The sequence below is a fragment of the Primulina huaijiensis genome, chromosome 11, assembly GCF_012295235.1.
Source record: "Primulina huaijiensis isolate GDHJ02 chromosome 11, ASM1229523v2, whole genome shotgun sequence".
NCBI lineage: Eukaryota > Viridiplantae > Streptophyta > Magnoliopsida > Lamiales > Gesneriaceae > Primulina > Primulina huaijiensis.
In genome coordinates this window covers 24583100-24594187 of record NC_133316.1, presented here as the reverse complement: position 1 = coordinate 24594187, position 11088 = coordinate 24583100, and the positions used below count along the sequence as shown (strand labels likewise).

General features: G+C 33.0%; 2 protein-coding genes across 5 annotated transcripts; one reads left to right on the top strand and one right to left on the bottom strand.

Moving 5' to 3' along the window:
* Positions 1-269: 269 nt before the first annotated feature.
* On the top strand, positions 270-1134 carry LOC140988737 (uncharacterized). Its single transcript, XM_073457792.1, has one exon. It carries the CDS (start codon positions 389-391, stop codon positions 893-895), a length of 507 nt encoding a protein of 168 aa, XP_073313893.1. The 5' UTR covers positions 270-388; the 3' UTR covers positions 896-1134.
* Positions 1135-6090: 4956 nt separating this feature from the next.
* LOC140987284 (protein LIGHT-DEPENDENT SHORT HYPOCOTYLS 10-like) lies at positions 6091-9982 on the bottom strand. Of its 4 annotated transcripts, none has more exons than XR_012177096.1 (3): positions 9198-9982; positions 8592-8669; positions 6091-6240 (listed from the first exon to the last, which is right to left on the bottom strand). XR_012177096.1 is itself a non-coding variant. In XM_073455737.1 (2 exons), exon 1 carries the CDS (start codon positions 9733-9735, stop codon positions 9217-9219), a length of 519 nt encoding a protein of 172 aa, XP_073311838.1. In that variant the 5' UTR covers positions 9736-9981; the 3' UTR covers positions 6091-6240; positions 9198-9216. The 4 variants fall into 4 exon arrangements, 2 of the variants coding, with proteins under 2 accessions (XP_073311838.1, XP_073311837.1); XR_012177097.1 differs by having other exon boundaries at positions 9213-9981; XM_073455737.1 differs by lacking the exon at positions 8592-8669 and having other exon boundaries at positions 9198-9981.
* Between the last annotated feature and the right edge of the window lie 1106 nt (positions 9983-11088).

The window sequence follows — 11088 nt, the reverse complement described above, 5'->3', positions numbered from 1 at the left end:
AAAGCAAAATTTGTGATTCGTAAAATTTATTTTAAAGAGTGTATGTTCTTCAAATGTCCTTATACTAGTGTTTTTAACATTTTATTGGGGGTCAAAATTGTCATCTTCATCGAATATAAATAAGTGCATCAACAACTCATCAAACTCGCGACTTTTGTTTTCAACCTCCCACTACTTGTTGCGCGCGCGCGTGTATATATNNNAATAGAAGAAAAGAAAAGAACCTTATTTTAAGCAGAGAAAATATATATATATATATATATAAGATTATAAAATAGAAGAAAAGAAAAGAACCTTTTTTTTAAAATTTTCTCTGCTTAAAATTTTCACTTGCTTTCTACTCATGTGAGAAAAATAAGAAGGGGGAGAGCTAGAAAGATCAGCAGCCATGAAAAACGCAATCAGATGCTGCATATCTTGCATTCTGCCATGCGGGGCACTCGACGTGATCCGAATCGTGCATGCTAATGGCCGCGTTGAAGAAATCAGTGGCACCGTAAAGGCAGAAGAAATCATGAAATTGCATCCCAAACACGTCTTAAAGAAGCCATCAAAGTCGTTTTCTGATGAAGGTGTGTGCCCCAAAATCGTGCTCGTTTCTCCGGACGCGGAGCTTCAACGTGGCAAGATTTATTTCCTCATGCCACTGCCTCCGGCGCCGGAGAAAATCCGATCGAAGAGGAAAAAGAAAGAGTATTCTGAAAATAACAACAGCACGGCGGCGAACGCTACTGGAGGCAGCAATGTTTCAGTTACAAATCTAGTCGTTTCCGATCGCTATTTGAGTGAGATTTTATCGGAGAATATTTCAACGCAAAGGGATCGGCGGCGAGGTCGCGTCGGCGTTTGGAGGCCCCATCTGGAGAGCATTTCTGAGACCCAATCCGAAGCCTAGCTAATCAATCCGCGCCAGTAAATTTTTTCTTCTCCTTTTCTTTAATTTTCCTCAGTGTCATTTTCATTACATTAGTTCACTAGGGTTCCGATCCGAGCTAAAATATTTGATTTTCTTGATCGTTGCTTTTCCCTTTCATCCTTTTCGTTGTATATAAGAATTCCAGAAAAGAGAGCAAAAAAATTAAAATTGATCAGAGTTACTGTGATCTTGCAAGTTGATGAGACGCAGAGATTTCAGGATTTGATATCACTCAGTTATCGTATATTAGAGATTGTTATTGAATATGATCCCACTTCTACTGTTCAGTCTTCATTTTTTTTTTTTATTAAAAAAATAATTGTATTGATCTTATAATTTTTTTTTTAAAAAAAATAACGTAGTGTGCATAATAATTTGAGGTGATTTTGTATGTTATCTTATATAATTTCATAATAATAATATTTATGTGCTCCACCCATCAATCGATATAATAAAAATATTATTAACATGTCACACTATAATTATTTCAATGTGGAAAGAAACAATATCAGTTTCCATGTTTCCTGGCTCTAGTTCCCTTTTCTGCCGGCACCACTATCTGCAAAGCAATTCTCATTTAGCTGACTTAAGATGCGTATATATATAGATCATGTATATATACAATATACTCACTTAAACACACATATAGCTATATTTCGTATTCCATTTTTTCCATATATTTCTATTTCTCTTTTATTTCAAAGTCTTATTATCACGTACGTGGCACCAATTTGAAAGAAAAAAAATAGTAGAATAATTAATGATCAATGCTACTTTAAAATATTATTTAATTTTTACAACTGAAAGTCTATACATGAGTAATATATGTGGTGGATAGAGCTAGACGCTGATGGAGCGCATCAGAAGAAGTTAAATCATTTTTTTTTCCCAAATAAAAACAAATACACGATAATTTAGAACCACCTTAAGTAGTGCCTTTCATTAAATTATTGCATCATGTACGGTCTAATGTATCTAAAATGCTGTAGATAATCAATATTTTTCATCAATCTTCACCACACACACGCTGATTTTTCTACGCTATAATTAGAGTGTTTTTCTCCTATGTGTGGTGAAATTTTAGCCACTGAATTATCAACATATAATGTCGTTTTCCATTAAAATATTAGAAACTCATATTATCTCATGATATTGAGATTTGAGTCGAATTACTCCCGATAGATAATACAATAACTATACAAACACGGACATGTGTGAGTGTGTGTGTATTAAATTATGTTGATATTTATGAAATTAATAACAGTCCCCTCGGTGGAAATAATAATAATGGAGTTGTAGCTCGCATCTTGCCTGCAAGTGGGCAGTGCCTTTAGGAATTTGGTAATATTGTATATAAAGAGATGGATTGTGTATATGATGCCAATAGCATCTTAAAAAGGTGATTTACAGCAAAGGGTTTTTAGTTATTTATTATATATTCGGATTGATCCATTGGTACAGGCTATCTAGGTAACTCTCCCATCATTAGGGACTCCAAAAAATTTTACACATTTGTTGGAATCCAATCCGAGCGCATCAAATTGCATGTTAATTTAATGTTTAACATATTAATTAGGTTAATGTTGTGTCAATATAATTATCTTTCTTGCCAAAGTCATTTATGGTGAAATTAGATACCTATACAGTTTGTCTTAAAATAGTTCCATTTAGTCACACACACACACACACACACACACACACAGATATATATATATATATATAAAAAAAATATTATACATCATTTATTTCATCTCACGAATCAAAATGATGTTTTTACGTCATGACTATCCGCCTGCTTTCAAATTCCAGAAGTTGTAAATGTGGAAGAGAAAATTGGCAATACTATAACGCATCTTCTTCTTTAATTTAAAAGAAAAAACTCTTATAAAATTTACACATTTTCTCATTTTATTCCACCTTGACAACGTTTGTCTATATAACCATAAAATACTTCTTCTGTATATAAAAATACATAATAAAGTAATCATAGTTTTTTTAAATATTGGAGTACCGTTTTTTCGCACCCAAAACACAGCGAAACTTTCAAATCTTGCCTTGGATGTCGTATGGTTCTAAATCTGTTAAATAATGTTGAGATGACTTAACTTTAGCATTTAACGCTTGAATCCAATTATTCCGGATTTTAAACGAAGATAGTCGTTCTCGTAAATCTCTACCAACAATCTACTGGAAGTCATCTTTCTTCGATCTCCAAGAATTTGATCCACGATTGAAAGGTTTCTCTTTGTCTATATTGCACTAGAAATCTAGACAAATTAAATTTACATTGAGAATCAATCATCGAAAAAAGAGGCTCAACAACAGGTTTCTTCAAGAGAGGTATGGCCGAATTCTTGTTGTGGGAAAAGAGGAAGAAGATGATCTCAAGTCTAGATTTATTTGATTACGTTGTTTGTTATCAACTCTTGGTGATATATATGTAATGTCACTCAACTGTACATTGATCATTTTAGAACTAGGAGCTTTTTCCTTGTTCAATCTCTTATGTTTACCTTGTCAACTTTTAAATAAAATTTTAAAGGGTTAGATAAGTCGTTATCTATTCATGAATCATGAGATTGTAGAACATTTTAGAATTCTCTTTGGGTGATATTTGACCAATTAGAAAATCTACCAATTCATGTTTGACTCGAAAACTCCAAGTTTATTAATCAAACAATCAATGATTGTGGTTTCATCGTAATTCCGATTGATGATCAGACAACAAAACACGTTAAGATGATGTAAAGTGAAATTTTCAAAGATCAAAATTTTCATTTATTCATTTTTGCAGCTACCTGTTTTGGAACTATTTTATAAATTATGAAGTTGCATTCTCATCACAAAGTCCAAAGTCAAGATAACTTCCGCAACTTCAAAATATGAAATCCACTCATAAAAAACTTTTTATAAGCTATATTTTTTATATCCTTCAAACTATAATCATCAAATTTAACTCCTTAAATTTGACTATGAAACACATAAATCAATATTTGTGTGATCCTCACAACTCATGTGATTCGAGATGACATTTACCTTTCGTATAGGCTAACTTTTGTTAGTCTCATTATGTGCGTCAACCTTTTGATCACAAGAATGTCATAACTCTATTCTGATTGCATCAATCAGATCATGATAAGAGCGTCTAGTAACATAATATCATAATCCCTTAGATATCACTAATAGTGTCTGCAATAACCAATATGTTATTGTTAGCCTACAGTAAAGTCCTTTCATTCATAGCGTACAGTAAAGTCCTTTCACTGATAGTGTCTCGCCACCTGATGACCCTCACGGAGTCAGTAAACGGGTCAAAATACAACACTATTACGTAGAGCCTCTATGTTGTCCTGGGTCAAAGGCCTAATAGTGTACAATCATAACCACAGACTTAATACACTCGATAAGTGATAACCACTTGAAAAGTCCGGTGGTAGGTTGTTCAGTGACCCATCCATTAATGAGCACTCATATGTATGATTGGACATATCCAGGATCATACCAATGAAACAAACGTTAACATCACATTTGTTAGCATCGAGATCGAATGACCTTTATCCTTATTTGAGGTGACTGAATCGAATATATATAGACTAGTTTAGAATACACAATATATATATATATATATAATTCGAGCGGCGCCTCTTTCTTGGTTGATGGATTGTTATTTGTCGGAGCCAACTTTACGTTCGGCCTTCCACGACGAAAAAGCTCAAAAGTTGTTTGAGCTAGCACAAATAATTTATATATGTAGTTATTTTTTAAAATACAAACTTTTAAAAGGCACACGCTTCGGACAAAATAATTTCCTCTCGTTCTCTTAATTAGCTCACTTGTTCGGCCGGCTTCCTTATTAATGTATGACATATTCAAGTTGGAAATGTAGTTTTTCAGTAAATTCATTATCAACATTTCAAGGGTCGTTTTTTTTTTTAAACTATAAATGTTTATGTAGGGTAGAAATGAATTTAAAAAGTTTGGTCTATTTTATGTACTAGAGTGAAATATTATGGGTCTTTTGCACATATGCCTCATTTCTCAAACCTTCAGGTGATCTTGGATATGTTCCGGCAAGCTCCAGTTGACTTTGGTGACTGTTTCAGCTTTAACTATTTTAAGTATGATTTTTAGATATCAATTTTTAATTTAATCCATCTATTTGTTACACAAGTAACGTTTATCTAAAGAATTTGTGTAGCAGGGAAAAATACATTTTTTTTCATGTATGTTTTTTTATTGTGATTTTGGTCTTTGTATTATCGAATTTCAGTCTTAATCCTATATTTTTTATTTGTTAGTAATTTTAGTCATTTTTCATCGAGAGTGATGATATAATACTACACACATCAGTATCATACCAGAAAAAGAATTAAATTTTCAAAAAAATAGAAATAACGAATTATAATTGAAATTTGACAACATAGATAACTAAAATATCCTAACGTCAAACATACAAAACTAAAAACTTTCCCTTTCTTAGACCCGCTTAAATTTTTTTTGTCAAACTTAGCCGCACGCACCTATTTGTAAACCAAATACAACAATTATTTTTCATAATAAAAAATCCTACAATAATTTTAACGCTTTTTTTTAAATATATATACAAGAACTTTAGCCAATCCGGAAATAGCGCTCCGTTGGGCCACAACGAGGGGCACATGAATTATGGATCTTGTCTGGACCAATAAAACAAGACATTAAATCGATCATAATCCAATGATTGAAATTACATCTGCAATAATGTTAATTGTTAGTCCATTTGAGCGGCGTAGGTCTAACAGAAAAAATGAAATAAATATTAAAAAAAAAGAAAAACCATCGATACTATATTAACATTCCGATAAAAAAATTAAAAAAAATTAACTTATTAGAATAAGATCAAATTTTACGAGATGAAAAGTTAAAACAATCTAACTTATAGAACTATTTTTGTAATTTTCCCAAAATATTCCATGGAAGATGAGCAGTAATACTTGTACTATAAGCGTGCATACACATGATATCGATGAAAAAAATTGAAAATTCTGGAAGATAATAGAATTTGATGTTTTCTCTATAATAAGTGATGATTTCTGTATTCAAACTGCCCTCACATAAAGTATAATGCTTGTAGCAAGATAAGTATTTCTATACGTCCATGTAGTGATATTTCTATATATAGACATATATATATGTATAAATTAAGCAGTACTTTACATAACTTTGATTTGATTATACATATATATGTCCGCAAATAGTGGGCGGAGAAGAAAATCTACGCGGATACATTGTTCACGAATTCCATTGCTCGCTCCAATATTCCATACAATTAATAACCGTAATCCCTGCAAAAAAATCGTCACAATTATGTACATGATGAATCTATAACAACAAAACCAAACTATATATACAATTAAATCACTTGACGTATGTATATNGTGTTAAATCTCATGACTAATGTATTAACATACAAATCACGCTGACTATGCAAATCGCACTAAGCAATACATGTACAAAAAACTCGCTCGAGAAGATATTGATTGGGGGAATTGAACTCCTGATCATTGGCAAGCGCTCAACTACTCATGACTAACTAGGACATCCACAACACTAACAATATTTTGTTCCTAATACTTGTGAGTTACAGCGTGAATTTAATTCTTTGAAATAATAAAGAGTAAACTAAAACCCTTAAAGTATCAACAAGTTTCTTAGGATGATCGAGCAACAATTTGGGAGGAGAATGTTTTTCATATTAAATAAAACTGTGTGAAAACAGTGCCTTTATAGATGAGGCCAAGTAAAAAAAAAGTCGTGAAAAGCAAAAACACGACTTTAAGACCAAAACAACTAGCTAACAAAATTAACGCCTGATCAAAAACATTTCTATATACTTTTGCATATATAGCTCACCTGCCGACCCCATAAAGATCAATCTCTAGGAATCCTGGAAAGGCTTGTAAGGACAGAGAACATTCAAAAGTAGGGAGAAGCAGTACATAGTGCATAGGTACATAAAAAGGGTTGGGATTTGCTAATGCAGGAGGACTCAAATTTTATTCCTTTTATATTCTCCAGAACAGTACTAATTAAAGTACCATAGCTAGTTCTGATAGAAGAACAAATTACTCATTCCTCTTGGTACGCTCACCAAAACACATTACCACCGATAGATCGCTAAGGGGTCTTTAGTTTGTGGTCGAAGGCTGAGCCTGATCAAACCTGCCCGTCGTTACAGTTTCCAAAGTGTAAGGTAAGAGAAGGAAAGGGTGAATTTGATTTACTCCATCTACTCTATAAACACGGATGACTTACTACAAAAAGGTAGCTAGCAAGGGTGCTCACGAGTGGGCGCGCCATCATTGTAGGAACTCAGTTCTGCAGTTAACAATTCTATCTCCATACCAAAACAATGTTTGGATACAAATCATATAATTCTATGCGAAGTTAGCCACCAATTAACTTCTTCCGTCTTGTTAGCATGTCGTTTTCGATAACAATGACAATAGTACGTATACAGAGAATACAACGTTTGAGCCACTACAAATCACCAAATAAATAAATTAAGAAATCAGATAGGAAACAGCTATGTCAAGAACTTCAAATTTGCGGTTCAATATTCAACTTCAATCATTCTCAAAAAGTAAATGCGCGTATATATATTCATTTTTTCTAGAGAACTATCACTCGTGTTACTTGGTTCTAAATACTTTGGTTCTATCCATTTGAATTAAAGAACATTTTTAAGAATAATACCTGTTAATTTAATTAACTCGATCATGCATGAATTGAAAGGCAGAATTACATAGATATGATAAGTCCATTTCTGTTTAATTTGCTAGTCATTTGGTGTACAATAGTTACCTAAATAAATGAAATGCGATTCATGAAATATTTATGATGGAGTTAGTTTTTTGTTTTCCCGTTAGGGTAACATTTTTTAATTCGAGAATAAAATTTTCCGGACACTGCTAAGCAAGTTCAACACCATGAATCAGGAGTAAATAAATTATTAGAAAAAATTATAGCTTAATACCTACTGAAAAATTTACAAGAGACAGAAGGAACTGACAAACGAGGCTGTTAAAATGGGTGATCGATATCTAAATTATATAATTCGCACATCTAAAATGGATTTGATCACCTTCACCTCCCTCCATTGATTAATAAATTTATATATATACACACACACATGTATATATAACTCTATACATTGATAAGATTGTAACTCAATTTATAGACATCCGGCACATAATCATTCGGTAAACAAAGAATTAAATATTCGCCGGATGTAATGAACAACTGCAATTTATTTTTTATTTGTCTAAAAAAACTTCATCCACGCATATAATAGTTACATGTACACGGCAAAATATGAGGTAATACATTTGAAAGAGGAAGAAGAATATCAATCATCCCTTGAATTAATCGACGAATATTGTGTGGTGTTATGAAAAATTTACGTTGAGAAAACAATCATCATAGAGTAAAATTTTAGACTTTCAAAAGAATATGATTTTACATTCCAAAACAGTATATGGAAACATGCTTTTTCTAATATTGTACATATTTCAATTCAACTGTGGCAACTAACATGAAGCAACAAAAATAAATTCGTCATTGTTTGGAATTTTACCAAATTACTAATAAGTTTCTGGAGAGGAAAATTCAAGTCGTGTGTATTGGGTATATGTACCTCCACAGTTGCGGAAAAAAAACACAAACAAGATGATACGCTGAAAGGTCATTCATGGGGCACAAAATCTTAAAGAATCTGAAAAGAGTAAAAAATTAAAGGAAATATTTAAATTGTGAAGCAAAAACAACAGTGTTTTGCATGATTTGAGAGAGAAACAAAGAGAGGGACTTAATTAATTGCTTATTTAAACAGATTCTTACCACAATATATTTTTTTCTCCATCCAAATATATAGTTTACAAGATGCTGGAGCTGCTTCACCACCAGTGGCTATGTAATTTAGGGTTTTTTCCTTTGTGGATCTAGGGTTTGTCTGTTAGTTATAGCATTCTTTAATATACTATTATTAATGTTCTTTGTGATCTTGTGGTCCTGCCCGAACATATTTCGTCTGTTTCCTTCTATGGGTTTCAGATAGCTTTCATGTATCAAGGTATGTTATTAACTGAACATCTAATGATTTGTGTTCTCTTTTAATTCCATGAATCCCAGCGCTGAATTTGGTGTTACCAGACAGAAGCTGCTGACCTTAATTACGAAGAAGAAATCAACACACACATGTACCTTAGCTGAATTAAATAGGATCAAAATTGGAGTTAATTACCATAATTTTCCTTACGAAGTCAAGTGGGTTGCCTCAGATTCATGATCGGATGGTTGATTTTCTTCTTCTTCTTCTTCTTAAAAGCTATCCCCCTTGCCTTAGCTTGGCATTCCTTCACTTCACGCAAGTAAACGCGGATTGATCCGTTGCCAAAAGGGTTTGTCTCCGGTGATCCGCCGTGCTCTTCGTAAGCTGCCCGAAGCCGTCCGATCAAAGCATCAAGGCTTCCCCAAGCCTGCTTTAAAGGGCAGGTGCAAGGCGCCGGAGGATCGGGCTGACCGAAGAACATGCAACCGGGTAAATGAACCTTAGTTTTTCCAAACTGGTCCAGGTATCGGAGAAATTCAAGGACATGGCCGCAGTTGAACTGAGATATTGTGAGTGGAGGTCTCTGGTTTTTCAGGTACTGTCCGAAAGTGTTCCAGTCTCTCCTCTTTTGAGACTCGTAACGGCTAAGTGGCGGCGGCTGCTTCTGGTGCTTACTGGCTGAAGCTTCGACAGAATCCTTGGACATGATCGTTGCAGAAGGAGAATTCATGGTTATTTTTAGCAATTGGAAAAGAAAGAAAAGTGGGAATTTTATTTACAGGAGTGGAGAAAGAGGAAAACCACGAGTTAGCTAGGGTCTACTGAGCAGACATGATATGGGCCCTTTGCTGGTGCTTTTTTTTCCCTACTTTCTTTATATATATATATATATATATTTTTTCTGTATTATTTCTTCTCTCTCATGCATTCATTTTCAACTTCTGTTTTTAAAATGCAACAAAAAGTACAATGCACTATTAATTAATTTTTTAAATTATTGATCTTGTTTGCAATTATGTTTTGTAGTTATGATATGATATATAGGCATCTATAAATATAGCCACCCATGTTTTTATCCTGATTACCTTAGGAATTGGAGTTCTACAGTAATTTTACTATCATATATACAAAATCTCTTTCCTCTCTTTATGCTTTATATTGTATGTGAAGGTTTTCGCAAAGGTTAACTAACATTGGTTTGGCTACTATTTAATAATGGAGCCAATTTATTCATTTAAGTTGCCATTTTTTTGGTCTTCTATCTTATCAAAGTTGTGTTTTAGTCATGTAATTTTTGTTTTTGTTGGTTATTAGTCCTATTTCATTGGAGCACTGACATGACGTCAGACACATTATCAAATTTTTTATGTCATATTGGCAATTTACAGTGCCACAATAACATTTTCTTCGACGAAATATGAATAAAAAAAGTCATAACTAAAACACAAATTTGACAAATTAGAGTATCAAAACAGAAAATATGACAACTTACATAACTAAATTAGCTATTTTCCAATTCACTCACTAAATAACTAATCAAAATTTTCATAACGGAAGATAAAAGTGTAAGGTGGCCGAGTCAACCTATAGCAAAGCACTCAAAAAATCTGATTCGATTTTGAAACACTAACTTTTTACCATTTAAATATTAAACGATTTGGTGTAGGATATTAATATTCAAGCCATCATCATTAACCATATTATATTTCCTAATATAGGATCATATGCATGAACGTGATCGTATATATTCCACCTCGCATAATAGTTAATTTGGCTAGTGTCTCTATCTTACGACTATTCAGAATTCGCACCAACAAAATCATATACTTGTCGCGCTTGTGTGTATAATTAATTTCACCTTCGTAACCAGTTGTTCACTCCTGAAATTATCGATGCCAATCGGCTGATATTTGAAATGTCCACACCATTATTTTCCCACAATTAATTAGTAGTTTACAGTCGTCATCGGTAGTATTGACCAACTCATAAAGCTAATAATCCTTAAACGTTTTCGAGATTAGACTCTCGAACTCTCAAACTAGTAGTATAGAAACACAACCGAAACATGCCGAGTTCAGGTTAA

Excerpts from the sequence above, each read along its gene's own strand:
- LOC140988737 (XM_073457792.1), top strand. The coding sequence starts at position 389 with ATGAAAAACGCAATCAGATGCTGCATATCTTGCATTCTGCCATGCGGG.
- LOC140987284 (XM_073455737.1), bottom strand. The coding sequence starts at position 9,735 with ATGAATTCTCCTTCTGCAACGATCATGTCCAAGGATTCTGTCGAAGCT.